Raw genomic sequence first — 27,438 nt, forward strand, 5'->3', positions numbered from 1 at the left:
TCCCTCCATTCAGCTGGGAGACATTATCAAGATCTCAACTACATCTAATCTGACATAAGCAATAAAACTCAGCACAGCTTAATCTCGAGTGTCATTTTTAGATGTACGGTTATTGATGATGTTTATGGTCATGTCAATAAAATGTGCCAGTCTGTTATCGCGGGAATCTTTGTCTTCCACAATGCGGTTAATACGTTTTGTATGTAACCATTTTCAACTACAAACACATATTCTCAACAACCTTAATGATTTAAAATATAATAAATTCAGACACCTTTCTGTAAAAATGCATAACAATGTATTCTTTTATGTATACATGGTGACAATTCACTTGTGTTTAGTGTCTGAGAAGGGCTAGGTAACTGATTTCATTCAAGTATAATAATTTCAAAATCTCATCCTTCTTAAAAGATAATTCCACCAAGTATTAAAAGTTCAGTGTTGAGTATAACTAAAGCCTGGTACACACAGGTAGTTTCTTTTAATTTAACCCAGCAGCTGAACGAAAAAAACCGAGGAGCTCACTGTACTAACTATGCAATGGAAGTACAGCGATCTCCCAACTGAGTTATTGTATTCTGACCGGGGGCACCACCCCTGCCAGAGCACACCAGTCATTGCTCGCAGCCATTGGCTGCAAGCTCTGATTGGATGCTGATCGTCTGCTACTTTTCCAGCATGTCTGTACGACATAAGCTGGACATTAAGCTGGCTTCTGTCAGAGGCTGCTGTACACACTGGCCAAGACCGTTCAATATTCAGCACGTGTGTACCAACTTTAGGTGTCTTAAAAGACACAATCAGGTCTAACCCTGGTGTAGGATTTTGGTGATGAGATCAAACAGCTGCAAGGTGAACACCATCCTCTTAATTGTTGCTGTACTAAAGATGGACGTAGACCTCCACTGTATATATTTTGTATTCAGTTGAAGATAAACTCATAGGGTTGGCTTGACTTCTGGGTTCTACACGAATTAGAAAACAGCAAAATGGCAATGGTTGAAAAGATGGAATGTGACCAAATTATGGTAGATCTCACCACTAAAAACCTGCAATGTTTAACCAATCACCAAATTTTACCCAACAGTAAAATGTAATATTAAACAGAATTATCTTTTAAGAGTTTTATTTGTGTGTGATACAGGGATCACCCACACCTTGTATCAGCACTGGAATGTACCTTTCCTCCACTGAAGCTTCTTTTATCTGATGGTGGGGCTTTGTTCCTTCCATTTCTCGGATACTAACAGCATAAATTTTAGTGGTATAATCAATAGCTTTCTCTCTCGCCACATCACTGTCATAACCTAGGTAGAGAAGTGATTAAAAAAAAATTCTCGTTTTAAATCCAATATACATGTAGATCATCAAGTAAGGCATAAAAGTAAAAAATAAAATCTTTAAGTAATAAGATATTGACTAAAGATAGTAACTTCATACGATGAGTATGCAATTGAAAACTGTAAATTATACAGGTTACAAATGTGATTCTAGACCTGATTTGGTATCTGAAACACTTTTTACGCTTTACACCTCTAAACTCAGCGGTGTGGTGTTGGTTGCCAGGGCCTGGGTTAAGGCAAGTATTTTGCCCCCTATCCCGTGGACCATTAGCACTCCCTGAGCCCCTTCTACCAGATTATACAAGATGTAGCTAGTCCCCACTGACTGAGAAGTACAGTATATAAATTAAAGAAAGATTTGGATTTGGTACAGTGACACCAAAGAATTCTCTATCTTGTTCCTGACATGTGCCAGACACACAGTGCAGTACAGGCAGGCAGCCGGAGGGTGCATGAGTTGATCAGAAAGGTGAAAGCAGCGGCTCCTCCCTCTCCATTACTTCCTCATTCTCAGGATACGTACAGTTAGGTCAATATATATTTAGACACAGGCACAATGTTAGATTTTTCAGGTATTTACCAAAACATATTCAAGCTATAGCTATATAATGGATATGGGCTGAAAGTGCACACTCTCAGGTTTAATTTGAGGGTACGTACATCCAAATTGGAGGAAGGGTTTAAGAATTACAGCTCTTAAGATTAGCCATCCCCCCTTTTTCAAGGGACCAAAAATAATTGGCCTGTTTCATGGCCAGGTGTGGGATACTCCTTCATTATTTCCTCATCAATTAAGCAGGTAAAAGGTCTGGAGTTGATTCTAAGTGTGGTATTTGCATTTGGAATATACTGCTGTGAACCTACATCATGAGTTCAAAGGAGCTGTCCATGCAAGTAAAACAGGCCATTGTAAGGCTTCAAAAACAAAACAAATCCATCAGAGAGATAGCAGCAACATTAGGAGTGGCTAAATCAACAGTTTGGTACATTCTGAGGAAAGAAGAATGCACTGGTGAGCTCAGCAATATAAAAAGGCATGGATGTCCATGGAAAACAACAGTGGTGGATGACTGCAGGATCCTCTCTATGGTAGAGAAAAACCCATTCACAACATCCATACAAGTGAAGGACACTCTCCAGGAGGTGGGCGTATCATTGTCAAAGTCTACAATCAAGGGAAGACTTCACGAGAGCAAATACAGAGGGTTCACCACAAGGTGCAAACCATTCATAATCCTGAAGAATAGAAAAGCCAGATTAGACTTTGCCAGAAAATATCAACAAAAGCCAGACCAGTTCTGGAAAAGCATTCTTTGGATGGATGAAACTAAGATTAATCTGTACCAGAGTGACGGGAAGAAAAAAGTGTGGAAAAGGCTTGGAACAGCTCATGATCCAAAGCCCACAACGTCATCTGTAAAACATGGTGGAGGCAGTATGATGGCATGGGCATGCATGGCTTCCAGTGGCACTGGCTCATTGGTGTTTATTGATGATGTGACAGAAGACAGAAGCAGCTGGATGAATGCTGCAGTGTTTACAGGTATACTGTCAGCCCAAATTAAGCCAAATGCAGAAAAGTTGATTGGACGGCGTTTCACAATACAGATGGACAATGATCCAAAACACACTGCAAAAGCAACCCAGGAGCTTTTGAAAGAAAAAAAGTGGAATGTCCTGCAATGGCCAAGTCAATCACCTGATCTCAACCCAATTGAGCATGCATTTCACTTGGTGAAGGCAAAACTAAGGCAGAAAGACCCACAAACAAAGAACAACTGAAGACAGCTGCAGTTAGAATCTGACAAAGCATCAGAAAAGAGGAAACCCAGTCTTTGGTAATGTCCATGGGTTCCAGACTTCAGGCAGTCATTGCCAGTAAAGGAATCTCAACAAAATATTAAAAATGAACATTTTATTTATGATTATATTAATTTGTCCAATTACATTTGAGCCCCTGAAAATGGAGGGACTGTGTATAAAAATGGTTGCAGTTCCTAAAATTTGTACTTGATATTTATGTTCAACCCCTTGAATTAAAGCTGAAAGTCTGCACTTCAAATTAATTTGGATTGTTTCATTTTAATTTATTCTGGTGGCATACAGTATGAAAAAGTATGAAAATCGTGCCTGTGTCCAAATATATATGGACTTAACTGTATCTGACAATCTCCTCCATCATCGCCTTGTGCCACATCTTCGCCACCTGTCCAGAGATGACCAAATTACCATGTTCAAGCCGCCATAAATCAATAAAGGGAAGTAATACATTTTGCACCATAGGCAACCACCCCGTGGCCCCGCTCGTGCTAGGCCACTGCCTAAACTGCAAGTAACCATGCAAAGCTGGTACCAAAAGGAGCCAAAACACAGTCAGATCCCTTGAAGAGTTCAGCAGAATCTCTAAAGACCAAGCAGTTCTAGTATTTAGAAAAACCTTTTGGATTCTGTATACTTTATTCTTGTTCAATAAACTTATTTTGATGGGAAAAAAAAGAAAAAAAGAAATGCCTAGCCCTGTCCCATCTTAAGGCTTACCAGCTGTTTGCATAAAAAGGCTTCCTGGGCTTTAAAACTGTCAAATATCTCTTCAGAGTGGCCATGTGTGCAGGCACCTCTGAAGTTTAAAGTCATGTTTTTTTTACTCTATAGTATATAATCTGTAAAGAAGAGCATAATATGTATTTTGGTGCTAAAAATTATAATATACGGTCTGGCATATCCCCTGGGAGTTTCGATAAACCCTATGAAAAAGGAAATTTGCTGGTTTGATTATCAGTATTGCTTGTTCTTACCTCCATCCTCTTCAGCATCAGTGTCTGACTCTTCGCTGTCCACAGGTTTGCTCTCTAGATTTCCAAAAGCCTCTCGCGTCCAGATCATCAGTGCTGTATCTGCTCCCCCGACAGTCAGCAGGGTGGAATCATCATACAACCATCTGACATTGGTCACATGTGCACTGTGGCCAACATACTTTTTGAACCTTGCATCACGACCCTGAAAATTCAGACACAAACCTAATGAAGTCATGCAAAGGGAGCGTTTTTTTTTTGTGACTTGTCCTTACTTTTGGGCAATGATAAATCTACCAAGATGTACAATACCATGACCATACTGTTGCTTAAAAGAGAAGTATGGGATTTTTTTTTTTTTAAATCAGTACAGTGGCTAAATGGTTAGCACTTCCACTTGGCATTACTAGGGTCATTGGTTCAAATCCTAACCACGGCACCATCTGCCTGGTGTTTGCATGTTCTCCCTGTGCCTGTGTGGGTTTCCTCTGGGTACTCCGGTTTCCTCCCACACCCCAAAAGACATGCTGGTAGGTTAATTGGCTGCTGTCTAAATTGGCCCTAGCATGTTGGTAGGTTAATTGGCTGCTGTCTAAATTGGCCCTAGTATGTTGGTAGGTTAATTGACTGCTGTCTAAATTGGCCCTAGTATGTTGGTAGGTTAATTGGCTGCTGTCTAAATTGGCCCTAGTATGTGTATGTATGAATGTGAGTTTGGGACCTTAGATTGTACGCCCCTTGAGGGTTAGGGACTGATGTGAATGTACAATATATATGTAAAGCGCTACGTAATTGATGGCGCTATACAAGTACCTATAATAAATAAATAAATATTTAGGTGGATGCAGCATCAGTTCCATGTTGCATCTGTCCTCCGCCAGCTCTAAGTGTGAGAACTCAGCGACCACATGAACGCTCTGAGCTGCCGTCAGTCATTGCTGTCTGCTCTGCGCTCACTGGAGCACTGGGCTGTGGAGCGGGTGGGAGCAGCTGGCTCAGGCTCTCAGCGGCCCACTGAGAGGCTGAGCCAGGTGCCACTCCTGACTCTGGGAAAGTCAGGATCTTTCCCCAGTCTGGACCGGCTGAGTGTCATCAGTTGACAGTGGGTTGAAGCCCACTGTGAGCTGAAAACGGGTCACAGGAGTACAGAATAAACTGCTTTGGCTGTACTTCTAGGTAGAATAAAATGTTGCACATTTATGAAGAACGACAATATGCTTTAGAAATGTGCTTGGTGCTCTGCTGGCTTTTGGACTCTTATGAATGGGGGGGGGGTCAAAATCCAATGACCAGCTCTTTTCCATTCATGGAGCTCTCTGTGATGTGTTAAGCCTGCATTCATGCAACCTAGTGGTGTATATTAGTGCAGGTAGCAGTGTTCTCTCCTTATAAACTAGCCCCAAAGTAACCTATCAGAAGTCATCTTTCACTTATGAAACAGCTCAAAAGTTTTGAATGGGGATATGGGCTACTGGCTTTAGGCTTTGCATAGCAGGAACTTGCGTTCCAGCTTGTGACTTTGTGTAGGCGATTTTAATGAAATTCTGCGTGTCATGCATAGGGCAGACTGTATACTTCAATGAGCTTCCCTATGTGTGCTTGTCGCACATAGGGAAGCTCCGGATCCTTTTTGAGCAACAAGCTTCACATGATTTTTAAAGGCTGCGATCCCATCGCAATTTTGTTGTGCGACATTAGCAGCAATATTGCACCACGTTTGGGGTGCCAGTTAAATTGAATGGCACCCAAATGCACATCACGCATTTTTGCAGCGACTGCCATGCAATTCTATATCGCCAAGTGTGAGTGGGGCCTTAACCTCCCTAGCGGTCTGATTATGTCCATATTTCTGTGCTCAAAGCGGTACATTTTGCATGGAAATATGTATTTTTTTTATTGTAGGCCTGTAATTTTTAGGAATAACTCAATGAAATCTGTCCGAACAAGAGTCTAGTAAACATCCCGGGTATGATAAAATTTGAAACACGAAATCATAAATTATAATTTAATAAATAATCATAAAAAATAATAATAATACATTTAATTCAATAATATAATCAAACCAAAAACACTGAAATTTGAAATATAGCGCCAAGTTCGCACATCACTGAGCAAAGTCGCAGAATCGTTTTCAGTGTCTGATGACGAATTTCCCCCACGAATCATTATCACTCAATTCTGCAAGTAGTTCTGATTTACTATCGCTGTTCTCTAGCCGGTCTAAAACCGATTTTGACGTAAAGGGACGCTTTTTGGACGCCATGGACGTTTCTCAGTTTCCAGGCAGAAAGAACAGTAAAAATGCAGGCAGGGCGCCGGACAAAGCACTCGGGACAAAATGTATGTGAAATGGTTTGATACAGGAATGTTATACTATGTGATTTTAGTGAATGTCACTTTTTGTCATTTTCAAATTTCCCGCCGTTCCATCCCCATACGTCCCGACGTCACAGGGGACGGAACCCAGGTGACAGATGCCGGCATCGGCCGGAGGACATTACAGGGGACACTGCAGGAGGGACGTCGCGGGAGCGCAGGACAAGGTAAGTGAGGAACAGATCCCTGAGCAGCGCCGCATGGTAAGCCTGAGTGTAGCTCGGGGTTACCGCTTGTGGTACTGAAACTTTACCCCGAGCTACACTCGGGAATACCGCCAGGGAGGCTACACATGAGTGCAAACTTTCTCTGACAGTTCTGATTCATTCACACATACGCTGAATTGATTTATATAGGGTGATATTGGAGTGTGGTGCAATGTATTTTCATACAATTCTGCAAGGTTGGTTAACACTTTGTGGCCCTTTTGCTGGTTAAATTGGTTGGCATATGGTGAGTGTGGGCGTTTTCTGTTTATTTTATAGTGGCTTTACACATCATCTTTTTCCACTGCACTCTTTTGTTGCAAAGACTTCATAATTTATGGAAAATGCATGAGAACAATGAAGGGTATACCCACCTTTACTGGGTAGGAAAACAATTTCACAAATCCAAAATCATCCCCAGTAGCTAAAGATTTTCTGTCTTTGGTAAGAGATGCTGAGTTCACATCTGTCACATCACTGTGCGCCGGCCAGATCCCTTCACATGTAGGACCGAGGACGCAAGTCCATGTGTGCCACTCTATTCGTTCAATCTGTACAGGGTAGCATATGGTTAGATAGGGGAAATGAAAACAGTATATGGATCACAGAATCAAGGCAAAAAGAAATGACAGTTACAATTTGCTAACTTAGTACCTTTTAAGACAAGGAATATTTTATACTTATAGCTTTGTACTTTAAAAATAGAATTTATCTGGCTTCAGAACTGGTCACACTTCGCGTAAACAAACTCCAATACTTTTTTCTAATAGTCAAATGAGCGTCCTAATGATCCCAGGTGAGTTTATGATCTTTTCAGTGTGGGACTAACTTATCAAAGAGTTTGAGATTAAAACTTTTAGCCTTCATTTACAAAATAATTCATGTATTAAAGCGGATCTTTACCCTCTACATATAGTTTCTTCCTCTCCTCTATATGAAGAGTGCAGTATTTTTTTTAATGTTTTTTATTTTTAACAAACAGTGCAACCTTGCCACCTCCCCCCCTCCCCCACTACCTCCATCGACAACATAAGCGAATGACGTGCACAGTGCCCGCAGGGTAGGCCTTAGTTTTTCATTTAGTAAATGGGGGGGCGCAGGACTAGCAGTGCTTCATCATGAGCCTCTTCCAGCTGAACTCGGAAGAGCCGTCGGGCCTCTCGATGACGTCACACGATGGCAACATGAGACCGAGCAGCATGTGTTTACAGAAGGATGTCAGTGGGACAACTCTGAAGTTTGGTGGGTGGGTGAGGATCCAAACAGTGCAGACAAAATCACCCAGTAATTATTATAGGATTATAGGGAAAAAAATGGAGGGGGGGTGTGAAGGTCCTCTCTAATATGCCATGCATTTTAGGCACACTGCACAATATTGTGTTTTGGAAAAGATTGTAATGACTTGGTTTTGCCAAATGCAGGTCAATACATCCAAAATGCAGCACTTATAGCCAACCGCTGCTCAAGCTGTATTTGGTTCCTCGGGAACTGGCTAAAATGTACTTAATGTATGGCCAGCTTTCATTTTGGGTAAGAGAGTTAACAAAGCTGGCACCACATGGGCAGATCAGATTTAATAATATTTCTGCCAATAGGCTAAGGGCAACTCCAAGAATCTGCTGTTGGCATTACTGGAAAATGTGCATTCTCTGTGTCTAGAATTGTAAAAAAAAAAAACAGCAGCATTAAGCTACCTGCAAATGTATCAAATAAATAAATAAATAATACACAAATAATGCATGTCCAATAAAGAATAAACAAGAAAGTACTCAAGAGTGAACACTTGCCACAAAATAAATACATTAAATAAACATAAATAAAACAGTCTTTATAAAGTGTATAGAACAGTTAACTTTTTTCTGTGATGAATGATGAAGCCCTGGAAGACGTCTGGGTATGACGAAACACGTCGGGTGGAGCCTCCCTTCTGAACATCATCGCGTAAGGATTGCCATTTTAGCTGGTTTCTGCTGATTGATGTTTTTAAGTTTGTAAGTGCATTTTTGTTCTTCTAAATAAATTAGCCTTAATTTACTGCACTAGGAGAGGCACCTCTTTATTTTCATATGAGTATATGTTGACCCCATAACATCAGGAGGAGCATCAGGTGATGCACGTGATCTGATCTGAGACACATGAGCCTGGACAGGATTAAATATATTGGCTGTGTATTGACCCCCTATAATTAAGAGTTCAAAGGATCTGGTAAGCCTCCAATTTGATATCACGGTGGTGCAAAATCACGTTGGTGGTTATGTTGGAATGAAGATTTTTCATCAGAGTGCACTCTTGAGCACTTTCTTGTTTATCCTTTATTGGACATACATTATTTGTATATTTATTTATCCATTTTTTGAGGTATTTATATTTCACCTAGCGCAACACAAGTTTTTCATTTAATGTGTGATTTAGAGGGGATATCCTCTTGGTGTGTTTCCTGCTTTATACACAATTAGGAAGGGGTATTTGCGCAGTTTAATTATTTTATATCAAATGTATCAAATAAGAGAGTTCTCAGATCTTTTCCATAAATTGCCTACCTATCGGCCTGGGCACGGTCAGCTTTAGCAACAATTCTCATGAGACAGCAAAGGAGAATAACTACCTCTGCAGATTTAATTGCGTATCTTTTTCCTCTTGGAGCTTCAAAAAATAACTGTTCTTTGGCACCAGTATTAACTTGCAGTAATTTACCTTCATTTATTTGAAAAGAAAAGATATATTATTAGCTGTCGGAGCATACAAAAGTAAAAAATGCTTCAAGAGTCATTTCCTATACATATATAGCATCTGCAATAAAACTTTTTTGGGGGGGTTAATTTTACACATGTAGTCCTGGAGAAATAATATGTCATCTCTCAGCATCTAAGAACATCACTGTAAATGACAAAACACTCTTCCACATTCCCCTTACAGTAACTACACAGAAAATGACTAAAACAGAGCAGGCTGCAGAGTTGGCAGAGCCTAAAGGTGAATTCCAGTCAAACCCTAACTACACTTAACCTCCTCGGCGGTATGATTCTTTCCGATTTTTTGTGCTGAAAGCGGTACCATTTTTTTGCATGGAAATATGTAATTTTTTATTGTAGGCTGTAATTTTTAGGAATAACTCACTGAAATCTGTCCGAACAAGAGTCTAGTAAACATCCCGGGTATGATAAAACTTGAAACACGAAATCATAAATTATAATTTAATAAATAATCATGAAAAATAATAATATAATAATAATAAATTTGATTCAATAATATAATCAAACCAAAAACACTGAAATTTGAAATACAGAGGCAAGTTCGCACATCGCTGAGCAAAGTCACAATATCGTTTTCAGTGTCTGATGACGAATTTCCCCCACAAATCATTATCACTAAATTCTGCAAGTGGTTCTGATTTACTATCGCTGTTCTCTAGCCGGTCTAAAACCGCTTTTGACCTAAAGGGACGCTTTTTGGACGCCATGGACTTTTCTAAGTTTCCAGGCAGAAAGAACAGTCAAAATGCAGGCAGGGCGCAGGACAAAGCACTCGGGACAGAATGTATGTGAAATGCATTGAAACAGCAATGACAGCAAAAATGACATTTTTTAAAAATTTCAAATTTCCCGCCGGTTCTGGCGCCCGTACGTCCCGACGTCACAGGGACCGGAACACGGAAGTCGGATGCCGGCATCGGCTGAAGGAGATGGCTGGGGACGCTGCAGGGGACACATCGTGGGAGCGAAGGACAAGGTAAGTGCTGCAGGAGCAACGCCGCATGGTAAGCCCAAGCCCTTGAGCAACGCCGCATGGTAAGCCCGAGTGTAGCTCGGGGTTACCGCTCTTGGTATTGAAATTTTACCCCGAGCTACACTCAGGAATACCGCTAAGGAGGTTAAAGTGATAATAAACTCCGGATTTTTATTTTTACCAACAGGTAAGCTTATAATAAGGCTTACTTGTAGGTAAAATGAATATCTCCTAAACGTGCCCCATTTAGGAGATATGTGCTCCTTTTGACAGCCTGCGCATGCGCTCTGGAAGACCGACATAGCAGTGCCATTCCTTCAGATCACTGTGCCATGGCCCGAGACTCCCATGCGCATGTAGTGACATTATTATTATTATTATTATTATACAGAATTTATATAGCGCCAAAAGTTTGCTCAGCGCTTTACAATACAAGGGAGACAATATAGCAACAGTACAGTTCAATACAAGAGGGTTAGGAGGGCCTGATCCTTGGAGCTTACAATCTAAGAGATCATCAGTCAGCCAGTCAGACTTCCGGAGCTTGCAAACGATGCATACTAGCAAATTATGACCTTGCAAGTGTGGTTTACTATTGCTGTAAAGTGTTATTAAACCCACAACAGTAAATCAGTCTGTATATGCAGTAAAGCATGCTTGTTATACTCACTGTGGAACCTAAGGGGTTAATCCTCTGCATTGTGTAAAAAGCCTGTTTGATCCTGTATTATCTGATACTCCCCTTCCTTCACAGTCCCTAGTCCATCTGCTGATAGTATAGCCCTAGGAGTCACTCTGCACATGCTCAGTTTGGTGTGTATTGCTAGAGAGGTTTTTTTTGGGAGAGTGCATGTGATTGGCACAGGGCCAATCAGCACTGTCCAGACAGAGGGTCAGGGGTCATGCAACCTCATAGGACAGTCAGAGGAGAGTGAAAACTCCTTATACAAGCTTTAACCAGTACTCAGCCGGGCACTGATAGAAGTCACAAGACTGCTATATACTGCTGATGAAAAAAGGTATTTAGCAGTTTATAATTACCAAAATAATTGCATTTACATTTTCTGTGTAGTGTGGGAGACTAGATATAGTGAATGCAGGGTCCTGGGTTTAGTAACTCTTTAAACCTGCTCTCATCCTCATTCTAAGCCTATTCTAACTACCCTGTAAAGGAAAGATGTCTATACTTACCCATGCTGAGGGCACTCTCTGCACTGGCTTCAGGGAAGAGGAGAGATCGCCGACAACAGCTGTAGAGCCTAGGCAATGACACCACCTATAGGCTTACTATAGGGCATCTGTTGTCAGTGATCTCTAAACTGAAGCCAGTGCTGTAAGCCAATCATGTGATCAGATCACAGCGTCCTCAGCATAGGTAAGTATAGACATCTTTCCTTTACAGGGTAGTTAACCCAGAATGGGGATGGAATTATTATGAAGGTGAGGCTTAATTTTGCTGGACAAATTCTGGCTATCACACATTTGTTTGCCTTAAAACTTTAGTATATGTGAAACTATCTGGATGGGCAAAGTGACCCCTTGACCACTTGAAGCCCGGATTGTTAAACCCTTTTTCTGTCCAGGCCATTCATTTTTTCAGCACTGTCATTCTTTGTATAACAATTACTCAGTCATGCAATGCTATATCCAAATTAATTTGATATACTACCTCCTAAAATGAATTGCAGACACCGCTAAGAGTGAAACCTATGCACAATGCTTCTAAATAAATCCATATTTTACCTCTGGAATCCCAGTCAATGTGTGTGATATAGCTGGAGGCACCTTTGCAGATTCCAACTCTCTTGCTTGAAAGTACATTATAAATATCCACAAAATTATCATGTGATGCCACAGCCAGATACTTTCCAGCATCTACAAAAAAACAAAACAATAAAAAAAAGGAAAAACAAAAAGAAAGTGCATTACAGATTGATTGTTATATCTCCACTAAAGGCACACACTGTATTAGTTTGTATAGATCCGCAGTAAAAACCTGTTCTGTTCTTCTGTTCATTTAACATATGGGCAGCACAGTTGCTTAGTGGTTAGCAGATTTGCCTTGCACTTATTTATTTTATTTATTTTTAATTTCAGGTACTTATATAGCGCCATCAATTTTCGCAGCGCTTTACATATATATTGTACATTCCAGGGTGGATAAAAATCAATGATTTTTTTTTTTTTTTTTTTTTAAATCTGATTTTTTTGATTTAAATCGGATTTTTTTGAATAAAATGCTTTTTGGAGGAAAATATATTACCATCCAAAGGTTATTCCATCATGAAATAAAGATTAGTTTTTTAATTATGTAGAATAAGGCTGTATATGTTTAATTCTTTTGGTAAATAAATTCCATGAATCCATTCACAATGTCATGCTCTTCCAGAGGTTTTGTAAGATTATTGGGCAGTTTCTCTGCCTACAAGATATTATCACAGATGATTGGTTTACTTTTGCAGTTCTCAAAACTGAATTTGACTCAGCGGAGATCACATGCCTCTTCTTCACAGCAAAAATGTTATAACATGAACAGAGTTAAGAAAAAGACCTTCATCCTAACTTCTACAAACCTATGAATACAGAATCAACCCCTTCACTGCTAAGTTTCAAGAAATTCAGTGAATAGAATAGGAACAATATTTTTCTGATTGTTTGGAGTGGAATAGATCTGCACAAGTGAAACTAAGTGTGAGGAGGAGGGGCGGACAGTCTAAGTTTCTTAAATTATATATATTTTGTTTAGCCAAATTAGTTAACAAACATGGATGTTTAAGCAAATCACATATGCTGGAATGTTATTGTTTCAGTTGAATAAATCTATTTAAATTGTTATTATTAAGGTAATGATTATTTTTCTCCTTCCTAAGTACAACAGAAAAGTTGTCCAAATATGAATGATTAACCTATTAAACTGGGGATAAAAAAACTAATATGAAAAGTTGTTATTCTAAAAATCTTCATCTACTTGCCTATTACAGTTATACCAGCAAGAATCAGTCCATGTAGAAAACTATGATTTAAATCAAGTCTTACTGACTAGTGATTTAAATCGTGATTTAAATTGTGATTTAAATCAGTTTGATTTAAATCAAATCCACCCTGGTACATTCACATCAGTCACTAACCCTCAAGTGGCGTACAATCTAAGGTCCCTAACTTACATTCATACATACACATACTAGGGCCAATTTAAACAGGATCCAATTCACCTACCAGCATGTCTTGGAGTGTGGGAGGAAACCAGAGTACCCGGAGGAAACCCACGCAGGCACAGGGAGAACATGCAAACTCCAGGCAGGTGGTGCTGTGGCTGGGATTCAAACCAACCAACGACCCTAGTAATGCCAGACGGAAGTGCTAACCATTTAGCCACTGTGCTGCACTTTTTTTTACACCTCAATAAACTGGAAGCATCACAAGACTGGATGTACACAACTGAAAATTCTTTAATAGGTAAAACAGCAAGCATATACTGTATGTCTTTGAACTATGTATCTAGTTCTGTGCTTGGCTTTAAAAAGTCAAATTGCCAGAAGGCATAATTGTTTTAATAGCTTTGATACAAATACCTTTAGAGTTCATAAAAAAAGAATACCTGGTGAAAACTTAATATCAGATATCATTTCCTTCCGGTGATGAAAGGACACCATGTCTTCAAGAGTGTCAGCATTGACCACCATAAAGCTGCCGTCATTCAAGCCTACAGCTAAGGCTTTCCCGTCTGGTGAAAAGGCACAGCATCGTCCACCTGAGACAAAACACATGTTAGCAGCTGAAGAAACCAAACCACAAACTAAACAACCTATTGGAATATCCATATCTCCACTAAACCAACGCCACCTACTGGAAATTCTGGGCATTCTTCTTGAGGAATTGCATCACAAGTGCAACTTAGATTGGATGGAGCTTTCCGATACAGTGCACCCCTGTCAGACTATAGATAATAAATGATTTACTTACTCTTAACAAGCATAATGAAAGCTTTAAAACAAGCTGTCTCTAACCTCTTCAGCTGCCTGTACTGTGAAGTAATTCTTCTTCAAAAATCACAACAAAGACTAAAGTTGGGTTTCAGTTTGTTTCTAACCATTTAGAAATACCTGCTGTGTGTTTGCATTAGAAGGCTGGCAGGTTGCCAAGATTCTGGTGCAAAACAAAGGTTTTCATTGCCTCTGTTGTAATGAATTTCTCAACAATGCCTTTAGCTACAGAGGAGAGTAGGGGATTGTTTTAAAGCAGAGCTAAACCCATCAATTGAATAGTTTCAAAAAGCAGTTACATTCCCGACATGCCAGGAATGCTAACTGTCACATTTGCTTGCGCTCTCAACCAAACTGTCAAACCATCAAATGACTGGTGTCATAATTGATCACATGTGCAGCATCATGGTAGTTGCAGGTCAAACAGAGGCTAAGATGGCAGCTTCCTTGGCTGAAAAAGGAGAAGGGAGTTTATTTCCACTTTAAGGCTTAATTCACACTAGCATTGAAAGCAGGCGTTTGAGGGGCCTTTTTAAAGCTCCTCAAATGCCTATGAAAATGATACACATGGCAGCACACAGTGCTGTTCACACTGAAGTGTTAGTGACACGTCAAAATTGACACCCCGTGTCATGTCAGGAGGAGTTGAAGCCTTTCAACGCCTCCCATTCAAGTCTATGGTGATGCTCCTCAAATGCCTGGCAGACATTTTTGGGGCGTTAATACCATTAAGTTCATTATAGGCGTTTGTGGTGCGGTTTTAACACTTGTAAAAAGCCGATAAAACGCCTCAAAACTGTGCATAGGGTGTTTGAGGAGCATTTTTAACGCTTGTAAAACGCCTGTCTAACAGCTGTCAAACGCTATAGGGGCGTTTGGGAAGAAGTCAAGTGTGAACAATCCCTTTAGTGCTTTTACTGTTTCTTCAGTATATGTAAGCATGTCTGAACACATGTTCCACTGTTTTGTTTCTTTAAGGATGCTGCAAGTACAGAAAAATAACTTTTGGACTACAGAACCTCCTCCACTTATTATTATTATTATTATACAGTATTTATAAAGTGCCAATAGTTCGCTCAGCGCTGTACATTACAAATGGGGACAGAACATGTGATAGAACAATACCAATACAATGCAAAACATGACTGTGGCACTTATGTTGATGATAGAGGCAGCATTGTCAGTTAATAACAGGAAGTTAGCAGTTTACCAGATTTTGGGCAGATCATTAATTTATTATTTTAACCACCTGCCGAACAGTGGCAGTGCAGGGTCAGGTGACTCCCAGGGAGTGCGCAGCACCGCGATCTGGTGCCTGCTGTGTCCTCCAGACACAGTGAAACACTGATCGTCGGACGGGACCTCTGTGCAAGGTCTGGATCATGTGATCACTGATTGGCCAATCAGTGATCACATGCAGAGTAGTAAGCAAGATGTCACTTGTGAATGATCGCAGAGGTCACATGGTACAAGGCTATTCACAACAGCCTTGTACCATGTGACAAGCTGTGACCAATCACAGCTCACACAGTAGTTCTCAATGGCTGCAAGAATGCAGCTAGAGAGAAGGAGAAATTATTTATTTTACATCCTTTATGGGTGTAAAAGCAATCAGTGTAAAAAAAAAAAAATCTTCATCACCCCCCACAAGTAGTACAGTGTCACCATGGTGACACTATACTGCTAGGGTGACAGTATGTAAAAAAAATAAAAAATAATATAAAAAAAATTAAAAAAATTTTAAAAAATGTTTTAAAATTATAGTTTTTGGTTATAAACTAATTTGGGTTATTTTTTTTTTACTAAAAATATAACGGAATAAATTTTGGCCAAGATTTATGATGAAATACTATTTATTTGCAAAATATTATAAGAAAAACACTTTTTTCAAAATTTTTGGACTTTTTAATTTACATAGCAAAAAAAATAAAAATCCCAGTGGTGAATAAATACCACCAAAAAAAGCTTTATCTGTCTCAAAAAAAATGCTAAAAAATTAATATGGGTTCAGTGTTGCATGACCATGCAAATGTCATTCAAAGTGTGATAGCACTGAAAGCTGAAAATTGGCCTGGACAGGAAGGGGGTAAAGGTGTCCGGACAGGAAGTGGTTAAAGAGGGTAAGTGTGCAAGTATCGCAGAGCTGTATTGAATGTGTTTGTATTTTTGTAATTCTGCCCATACATGTACTTTAATAGCTATTCAAGACCGGCATAAAAAGGACAGTATGCGCTCAATTATACAGGATATGATTCTCACCCTTTTTCAGCTTCCGCACAGCCAGCATGCGGTGTTGTGAGGAGAGTTCCCAGATCCGGAGAGTTTTGTCATCACTCACTGTGGCACTTATAGGCAGCTGTGGGTGGGTTGCCAGACCCCAGACCTCTCCTTCCATGTGGCCCTGTCAAAAAAGAAAAAGAAAACGTAATTACATTTTCTACAAAATTTTTATATCAGTCAAAACAGCCAATATGATTGCATTGACCTCTGTACTACTGTATATATTAGTTAAAAAGTGTATTTACATTTACTACTCACCATGATGGACATTTAAAATATATAACAAACCCATCCATTTTCAGTTCTTAGCAGGGGCGGACTGACAACTCATGGGGCCCCTGGGCAATAGGGGATCATGGGGCCCCTGTGTCCTTACACACACTCAAACCACACCCAAAAAAGCCTTTGAAAAATACTAAGGGCATCTCATGGGGCCCCCTACTGACCCTGGGCCCTCGGGCAGTGCCCGAGTGCCCAAATGGTCAGTCCGCCCTTGGTTCTTAGACAAATACAAAGAAGTAATGGGAGCCTATCTCTCCAAGGAGGTAGGCAGGGGCCCTTATCTCACCTCAATTTTTTTCTTATCTCATCTTCTTTGTCTTCTTCTTTCTAGGTTCTACTTACTCAATTTTATTCTTGTTTAAAAAAATTTAAACAAAAAATTCTAGGCACCTTTCCAGTAGCCTCTGCCGTTCCAAACTCTCTCTTTTCGAATCCCACCCCCTCCCCTACACTCACTTCGCCTTCTTAACTTATTGCACCCTCAGTCCTCCTCCTGACATTTCTCCTTGTTACCCTCAAGCTCCTTCCCTGTTCTCAGCTCATCTTTCTTTGAATAAACATTCTATCCACAATTTACCCACCCTTATGTTCTCTGCTCTATAAAACCGAAAACAAGACTCAAAGCAAATGTACCCTAGACCAAAGTGTTGATGTTTGAGCAGACCAAGAAGAAACCTTCCTTTTTTCCATGATCGCACTGAAACGGCTTTGGGCATCAATTAGCATGCTATACTTGAGAAGCATTGAACTGTATTGCCGTAGAGCGTGGAATGTACGTATCTTGTATCACAAACCTGTTTTGTCCATCTCAGTAATATATAATGTACTCTGATCTATTTCATGATTTGTACAATGTTCTGTTTCTTAATAAATAATTTACAAAAATATATACAAAAAGTATTGGGACACCCCCCCACATTATTGGACTCCAATGTTCCAATCAATTCCATGGCCACAGGTGTATAAAATCAAGCACCTAAGTATGCAGACTGCTTCTACAAACATTTGTGAAAGAATGGGTCGCTCTCAGGAGCTCAGTGACTCCAAGTGTGGTCCCGTGATAGGTTGCCACCTGTGCAATAAGTCCATCCATGACATTTCCTTGCTAGTAAAATGTGGTGCAAAGCACGCCGACAATGGACTCTAGAGCAGTGCAGACTTGTTCTCTGGAGTGACAAATCACACTTCTCTGTCTGGCAGTCTGATGGATGTGTCTGGGTTTGGCAGTTGCCAGGAGAACAGTACTTGCCTGACTGCATTGTGCCAAGTGTAAAGTTTGGTGGAGGGGGGATTATGGTGTTGGGTTGCTTTTCAGGGGTTGGGCCCTTTAGTTCCAGTGAAGGGAACTTCAAAGGCATCAGCATACCAAGACATTCTGGACAATTTTGTGGGAACAGTTTGGGGATGGCCCCTTCCTGTTCCAACATGACTGCGCACCAGTGCACAAAGCAAGGTCCATAAAGACATGGATGAGCAAGTTTGGGGTGGAGGAATTTGACTGGCCTGCACAGAGTCCTGACCTCAACCCGATAGAAAACCTTTGGGATGAATTAGAGCGGAGACTACGAGCCAGGCCTTCTCCCCCAACATCAGTGCCTGACCGCACAAATGCTCTTCTAGAAGTATGGTCAAACATTCCCATAGACACCCTCATAATCCTTGTGGACGGCCTTCCCAGAGGAGTTAAAGTTGTTATAGCTGCAAAGGGCGGGGCCAACTCAATATTGAACCCTACGGACTAAGACTGGGATGCCATTAAAGCTCATGTGCGTGTAAAGGCAGGCGGGCCAATACTTTTAGCAATATAGTGTATATAACAATAGAATCAGGTTGTGTGTACTGTTCACAAGACTGTGACCTCCAGTCTCTGGGCCTGGTCTTTACAATAAACTTTATTAATTTATAAAATTATCTCAGAATGAAGAGCCATCAGATCTTTCCACAATGACCACAAAGAATCTTTCCCTCTCTACTGAAGTATAGGTACTTTGTGAAACTGAAAGTAATGTATAATGGGCATAACTTTTTTATTAACTTAGATAGGTTGTTTAAATTTCACATGTTGGTAGAGTAACCCTTCCTCTATAGAAACTTCTCTTCTTTTTCATTGCAGGTAAATAAAAGATCCCCAGCAGAAGCAAAATGCTGTCATTGAGTTTTTGATGAAGGAGGGTGCAGGCTGTCCTACATCCACAGATGGATACAGAATACTTATGGAGATGACACCACTGACAAAAGCAATGTCTTGTCATTGGTGACTTTTGTCAATAGTGTCATCTCCGGGAATATTCTGTAGACATCTTTGGATGGTGGAAAGCCTGCACCCCTTTTTCATCAAGAACTCAATGATGGCACATTGCTTCTGTTTGTAATCCATTATTTGCCTGCAATGAAAAAGAAGACGGAGAAGAGTTACTATAGAGGAAGAGTGGCTTTACCAAATTTGAAGGACCTATGTAAGTTATTAAAAAGCTATGCCCATTTTAGCTTTCAGTACAACACTTGTAGTTCATTCATTAGTTAAAAAGCTGCTATGTAGTTTGGCATTTCAGTTTTGTCTGAGGTTAACTCTGTGACCACACTGTGGATTTTATCCAACAATAATAAACCTTCACCAAGCTTTCCGGAACACCATAATTACCTCTCAGAGCATCTGCTTTTCATATATTAGTCAATACATGCTTACACTGATCTAATCAATGTACAAAATGATGCTATTTTCTTCCATATAATTCGGTCATCCTGGCTACACCCCCCAGGGTGTTTGCTATTCAATGATCCAGCTTTGCAACTACATTTGTGCTCTTTAGAATCCCACCCTGCATTGTAAATGGCTGGAAGACATATCTTGAATTATATCACAGGCCAAATAATGGATTTAAAATTGGTTTTGGATGTATTTTTCCACCTTTACAGACAATGGAGCAGTCAAACAGAAAAGATTTAAAGGCAAACTGTTCCAGCTGCACTAGGGCTCATCAATGTAATGTGGTAGTTGTTGACGGTTAAAGCATAAACTTAACTGAATGGAGCACCACAAACTAAAAATGCTATTTAATTTATTCTCATTGTTCAAAGCAAACTCCCCACATCTATCCATGTCTACATGCTTTATTTTGTTGAAAAATCACTTTTGAACCTCCCCCCCCCCCCCAACATTTCTAGCCGCAGCCATCTTCAATAAGGTCAGATGATTCATGTGGCATTTACTTCCTGGAATCCATCTGCCCTTAGCTCAGGCATGCAGGCAGGAGGGTGTGCTTTGCTGAGAAAGCCACTCCTCTCCTCTTGATGTAAGAAAACAAAATGCCCATAAATACTCCTGGGATGTGGCCTAGGCCAGAGATCAGGAAGACACTGAAGATATATAAACAAAAGTTTAAAACAAGTATATGTTATATCAAACAAATTAGCTTGCGAGCCACTGAGGTATATTATGAAGGTATAAGTACTAGATCGCTGGTTAATAAGCCCACTCTCTTCTGATGTGCATTTTTAAGAAATTTATTTAAATTTTAACCGCGCTCTAATATCCACAAAACAAATAAATAAAAAGTGCTATGTGCTTATAAATAAATAAAATATAAGAATAAATGGTGAATCATGATTGAAATATGTGAAAGCAAATAAATTAGTAATATACGTAGCTAATTATATAAAATAATTCATACCTTATTAATACATCACAAAATGTGCAATCCTTATAACAATGTGCAATGTGCAAATTTCCCTCAGTGAAAAACTTATACTAAAATAAAATAAAAAAGTTAATAAAAAATAATAAATGAAAAATATATAAGAATGATAACATACATTAAATAGTGAAGCGCTCCCAAATTATCTAAAACAATTCCCTCTGTGTATAACTAAAATTACCAACTGAACTTAAAATGATCAATATTGTACGGTGATAAAAAACTTAAAATACACAAACACCTCTCATATATATCAATTACTCTTGCCTTTTGAAAAAACTGTGATAGAAAACCATAATAAATCCTCAAATATCAGTGATACATCACTTAACATAATAATACATAATAAATTGTGACAAATCGTGATAAGTGTGAAGAACCTATAAATCAAAAACAGTGATTCTGTAACAAATAATGTAATACATATATCCTGTGATAAACCTATAGCAAAATGAAATAGGATTGCTACTTGATACTGTGAAAAACAAATGAACTCAGTGTCCAAAAAAACTCAAAAAGTCCATGCAAAAATTGTGAAAAACACTCTGTGATCTCCACTTCTAGTGCTTTTGAGCACTAGAAGTGGAGATCACAGAGTGTTTTTCACAATTTTTGCATGGACTTTTTGAGTTTTTTTGGACACTGAGTTCATTTGTTTTTCACAGTATCAAGTAGCAATCCTATTTCATTTTGCTATAGGTTTATCACAGGATATATGTATTACATTATTTGTTACAGAATCACTGTTTTTGATTTATAGGTTCTTCACACTTATCACGATTTGTCACAATTTATTATGTATTATTATGTTAAGTGATGTATCACTGATATTTGAGGATTTATTATGGTTTTCTATCACAGTTTTTTCAAAAGGCAAGAGTAATTGATATATATGAGAGGTGTTTGTGTATTTTAAGTTTTTTATCACCGTACAATATTGATCATTTTAAGTTCAGTTGGTAATTTTAGTTATACACAGAGGGAATTGTTTTAGATAATTTGGGAGCGCTTCACTATTTAATGTATGTTATCTATGACTCATTGGTTGAGGTTGAGTGATTGCAGCTAGTAGTTAGGGACCTACCCATACGAAGCGCAGGAGGATACCCCCTCAGTTTATATAAGAATGATGTTTTTTAAAAAGATAAATAATAATAAAAAAGTCTCTGAATAAACGACAATTAAATCCCACTGTGCAAAATGAATGTCACTGTGCAATTAAATATATATATTTACCTTCCTATCTATTTACTAATGCTAGCAGCATAAGGCCCCTTTTACACAGCCGTTCCAATCAGGTTCTCCTGTCAGTTTTTTGAGGAGGTCCTGAGCAGAAGGTCTATTCATCTCTATGAACAGGCAGATGTAAATGGACTTGTGTCTGTATACACCTGCCTACCTCTGGGTCCGATCAGGTCTGCTAAAAATTACAGAAGGGGATCTATCCTCTTCTGTTTAGAATAGTTGGGTGTAAATGGACAGCATATTCCATTTACTCCCGGCTGCCCTTAGAGCAAAGCGGGCTGTGTCCGTGAAACTGCTCTATGGTGCTTGCTTTGCAAAAATGAAACAATATGAGTGGCAATATACACACACCTCCTATACGATCATAACTAAAATACAGTTAAAAACTTACACTTTAGAATCGAATGTTTCCAATGTAAAATTACAGTAAAAAGTACGTAAACACTCTCACTGTATTTGCTAACTTGTATGCAGAAACACAAACTAGGTAACAGAACACGTTGATCAGCAAGATCTTTTCAAATACTTACAAAAAATTTACATAAATTTGATCATATCTAAGGAACTAGAGCTGATGCAGTCAAGCCAGTACGATATTCTGAATCAGCACCCCAAATAACCCCAAAACAGGTCTAAAAGAAAAGCAACCAGATAAAAGATTTTTTTTTGTTGAGCTGTATTATTGCAGCACAAAAAGGCTCACACTGGAATTCTAGAAGGAGATAATTGGATTTTGCAAAAAGATAAACAATGAAAGTACAATTGAACATACAGTTGCAAGAAAAAGTATGTGAACCCCTTGGGATTACATGGAGTTTTGCACGAATTGGGCATAAAATGTGCTCTGAACCTCATCTAAATCACAACAATAGAAGAACACAGTCTGCTGAACATAATACTACACAAACATTAAATGTTGCCATGGTTTAATTGCACATAACATGTAAACATTCACAGTGCAGGGAGGAAAAAGTATGTGAGGCCCTAGCTTAATGACTTCTCCCAGAGCTAATTGTTGTGACTTAGATGACGTTTAGAGCACATTTTATGCCCAATTCATGCAAAACTCCACGTAATCCCAAGGGGTTCACATACTTTTTCTTGCAACTGTACATGTTTAAATGGGTTCAAACTACATTTTAGAAATCTAGTGGTTTGCCCTGTAGAGAACATTCTACATGACTAGGATTTCCAAAGCATTTGAAATACATCACTTGCTTTGGACATTTTTGTTGTAAGAAGTAATAAAGAATCGGGTTTCCTATGACCGCTCTCATAGATGTCTCTTTTGGTGTGGGCTTCATGGCCACTTTGAGGAGCGCAGAACAGTTATTGAGTGCTGGTTCTAAAGATGGGCCATGCAGGGTTGGGACTGAAAGGAATGCTTGTGAGAAAACACAGGAAAGTGGGAAAATGTGCGAGCTTGTGGCCAAGTTCATAGTCAAGACAGTGAAGTGATACTAAAGCTGCTGCCCAAAGAAACATTTACAGTAGTTGTTCTGGTAGTACTTACACACTGAAGTTTCAGAATGTAAAACACAACTAAACAAACCTTGGAAAGCACTGTCCTATACAATACCATTACCAACATCAGCAATAACTCTTACCTGAACAAGCAGTGTTATTGGACCACTTTTATCAAGTTCTAAAACTTCTCCATTCTTGGTCCCAACCAGTATGTGTCCATGTCCCAATGTGATGGCACGTATTGAAGGATTGTCTTCTAAGAGTAAGCCTATAAAAGATTAACGTTAAAGCTGTTTGTTCCATCTTGCATAAGTAGTAATGAGAACCAACCGGTACAGATGTTGACTGGTACCCTGACAACAAGGGCAGTCAGAGATGGACAGATCTCTTAAGGAGAATGATGGAGATGCAGCATGAGGGCAGTAATAGGCTTTTTCAACATCTAATATTAACCATGCCACGGCCTGATCTTCCCAAAGGAAGAATGAATATTTTTAAATGTATTGCCAAAATAAATGTGTGCAAACATTGCACAATCTGTAAATATATAAAAGCTTAGTTCAGCCTTAAAGCTGAACTCAAGGGAGTTAAGCTACTTTGCACTATGTGCTAGATTACTAGGGGTAAGTCCAACGAGGTGCATGCCACTTCCTGGACTTATCTCTTTAATGTACAATTTGTATTTTTATAGAGTGCCAGTATCATAGCTATTGCTATAGTTCCAGAGCTCTGAAGCTGGACCCTCTGGTTTCAGCTCCAGCAGTTGTAGAATTGCATGCAGCCACTGTGCCTGCTCCTTCCTTCCTCTTGTCCAATCACAGAGCGCTTTGTATTAGATGAACTTTTTCACAAAATACAAAGGCTTCTGTGAATAAACAGTGGAGGGGTGGGCAGAGATGCTGTGTGTGTGAGAGCTGTCAGAGCTCCAGGAGTGTAGTGATAGCTGCACTCCCAGAGCTCCATAAAAACTGGCAGATGTAAATTAAAGAGAGGTGGCATGCATCTTATTGGACTTACTTTCATAGCATGCCAGCAAGTGGCTGAATTTGTGGAGTTCAGCTTTAAAGTGGTTGTAAAAGCAGAAGGCTTTTTACCTTCTCTGTTCAGCTCCCCACCATGAGAACAGGGGCTCTCTTGGCTCTCTCCCTCCTCATAGGCTCAGAGACAGCAACAGGAGCCAATGGTTCAGCTCAGTGGGACGGAGCTGTGGTCAATGAGTCGGGAGTGTGCTCGGGAGCGAGCACACACACGAGTGCCCCCATAAAAAGCATCTTGATATGGTATGCACTCGGAGCAGGGGGTGGGGGCAGTTTGGCAGAGCCACGAACACCGGCAGGGGTCCCTAGAAGAGGATTAGGGCTGCTGTGTGCAAAACCATTGCACAGAGCAGATAAGTATGAAATGTTTGCTATTTACAAAAAAAAGGTTATGCCTTTACAAGCACTTTAATCTTTAGAATCAGGAGTGCAGCTGCAGTGTTCCAAGTGTGCAGCGACTGACAGCTCTAGCTGCTACAACACAGACACTCTGCGGAAGGGGGTGGTTTGGACTCACTTTTTCCCTTGTACACGTAAGAACTAAAATATGTTAGAAAGAATTAAACACCTCATCTCCGATTTTAAAAAATCCAATTAAAGAAAGGCTGCAGAGGTGGTCACACAGCAGCACTGACACAAACATTATGCAGAAAATGTCTTTAGGTGACAGCTGAGATAAATGTCAAACAAAATCCAGCACACTTCACTTTTTTTATAGTAACAGAATTACCTTTAGAATTGGAGGAAACTGCAGATCTTTTAATGGCATATGTCTTTAGGCACCTTTCGAACATGTCATCCCAGAGCGCCACTACTCCGTCCTTCCCACCGGTGACAAAGCCCTATCACACACACAGAAAAAAGAATGAAGGCTAGTACTGTATATAATGCTGATATTTTGTGTATCATTAATTGGGTTTCAAGCTTTGTATCATGTAGCTTTCATGCTGTGAAAAAGTGGCAAACCTAACAGCATTGCAGAACAGCCCTAAGGAGCTCCCTGTATTTTAAGAACTTGCCGTAATGCCAGATTTCACAAGCAAAGTCCCTAACTCTCTTCCCTGCATCCGAGGATTTGGGAAGGGGAATTGTCTGTGTTACTGTCTCCAAAAAAGCAGCAGATTACCAGACATGTCATGAATGCATTGTACTTCTTCTAGAAACAGTAAACACTTAATTACATAGCAGATCTGATTAATCAATTCATTATTTAGTATGTGCTGTAATTGCTTATAAAATTAAATGGGCAAGCTGATCTGCAAGGTCTGAGCTCAAGTCCAGATTAGGCTGATCTGCAACTAGAGGATGTCCATTGATCTGCCACTTCAAGTCTAACTGGAGTTATTTTCCTTCCCATATACACAAGGAAAGCCTGACTTTGGCTTAAACAAATGAAAAAAATCCCTTAAATTTAAAAGAAAATATTACCAACCTTCTGTTTTTGATTTAGTTTTTAGAGAAAATAATCTTTGGCTTTATTGAGCTGATGATGGGTTCTCTTTAGGATCAGTTATCCAAAACCCTTTCTATGCAGAAGAACAAGTCCCCCATGAAATAACCACCTGAGGCTAAAAGTCATATGTACTAATGTGGCTCCTTTGCTCTAGGGATATCAACTTGCATGCCTGATTTTCAAAGTCAGTGGTCTCCAAACTGTGGCCCAGGGGCTGGATGCAGCCCTTGGCTTGCTTCTATCCGGCCATTGGGGCACTATTCCTCCCACTAATACTAGACACTATTCTGCCAACTAACATCAACAATGGGGCACCATTTCTCTCACTGACACCAACAATGGTGCACCATTTCTCTCACTAACACCAACAATGGTGCACCATTTCTCCCGCTGACACCAACAATGGGGCACCATTTCTCTCACTAACACCAACAATGGTGCACCATTTCTCCCGCTGACACCAACAATGGTGCACCATTTCTCCCACTGACACCAACAATGGGGCACCATTTCTCCCAATGACACCAACAATGGGGCACCATTTCTCTCACTAAAACCAACAATGGTGCACCATTTCTCCCACTGACACCAACAAAAGGGCACTATTTTTCCCCCTAATACCAAATGTGGTGATGTTTACTCCCAGTGATGCCATGAAAATGTCCACAGTCCATTCCCCCTAAAGTCTGAAGGACAATAAACTGGCCCTTTGTTTAGAAAGTTTGGAGACCCCTACTCTAAATGATACCATTTAGGAAAGTTGTTGAAACTTTTCAAATATTTGTACATAGAGCAGCTGAATCATCAGCCAGCCATATGCATTAGACACTTTAGAGTTAAAAAAAAACTCTACAAAGTTTGCAACAGACGGACCGTAGTCCTACCATCCAAATGTCCATAGTTTGTGTCCTCTAAGGTATGAATGTTGCAACCGAAAGCTAGTGGATGTGGGAAAACCATCAAAGCCACAGTATGTAATAAAGGCAATTTATCAACAAATTGATGAAAATTGTAAGGGTTTAATGTAAAACTCACAAATAAACTTGCATAATTTGAGGTTACATGTATTTAGAAACTGTTTTGTTTGACCACCAGCTGCAGAGTAAAATGCAAGATCATATCAACTTCTTGTTCTGTGCATGTAAGGTATGTGGTCGTGGGATCAAATCGCACATTTAATGTTTTAAGTCTGGTGTGTTTTGCCTGTCAGAACTGTTCTGTTAACCTGCTTTGACCTGTGTCTCATCTGTTCTTTTTGTGTGGCTATTTAGGTGTTCCAGCTTCACCAGCCGTTGCTGGTGCTTCCATTTGAGTTAGCCTGTAATGTCTCTCACACTTCACCCTCTGTCTCTTTCACTGTTTGGGACAGACACGTCTGTCTTGAATCTTCTGATCCGATTCTAGTGTCTGTTAAGCATTTACTTTGTTTCATATCCTGTCTGTTTGTACATTCATTCTGTTGCTCTTGGGCAGTGGTCTCCAAACTGTGGCCCATGTGCCGGATGAAGCTCTGTGCTTGCCTTTATCTGGCCCTTTGGGCACTATACAATTAT

The 27,438-nt window shown here is 39.8% G+C and overlaps 1 protein-coding gene across 3 annotated transcripts in view; it reads right to left on the reverse strand.

Moving 5' to 3' along the window:
• Positions 1 to 27,438, reverse strand: part of EML6 (EMAP like 6) — a 272,713-nt gene that overhangs the window by 69,558 nt on the left and 175,717 nt on the right. For all 3 annotated transcript variants that reach the window (XM_089682713.1, XM_089682712.1, XM_089682711.1), the window contains exons 19-27: positions 25,163 to 25,274; positions 23,536 to 23,663; positions 16,686 to 16,827; positions 14,042 to 14,194; positions 12,187 to 12,318; positions 9,323 to 9,411; positions 7,092 to 7,268; positions 4,139 to 4,340; positions 1,181 to 1,307 (exon numbers count right to left, since the gene is read on the reverse strand). In XM_089682713.1, coding sequence (XP_089538839.1) covers positions 1,181 to 1,307; positions 4,139 to 4,340; positions 7,092 to 7,268; positions 9,323 to 9,411; positions 12,187 to 12,318; positions 14,042 to 14,194; positions 16,686 to 16,827; positions 23,536 to 23,663; positions 25,163 to 25,274 — 1,262 coding nt within the window. The remainder of the gene's footprint in view (positions 1 to 1,180; positions 1,308 to 4,138; positions 4,341 to 7,091; positions 7,269 to 9,322; positions 9,412 to 12,186; positions 12,319 to 14,041; positions 14,195 to 16,685; positions 16,828 to 23,535; positions 23,664 to 25,162; positions 25,275 to 27,438) is intronic.

This window comes from Staurois parvus, unplaced genomic scaffold, assembly GCF_062004578.1.
Source record: "Staurois parvus isolate SC_StPar_1 unplaced genomic scaffold, SC_StPar_1.0 ptg000295l, whole genome shotgun sequence".
Classification (NCBI taxonomy): Eukaryota; Metazoa; Chordata; class Amphibia; order Anura; family Ranidae; genus Staurois; species Staurois parvus.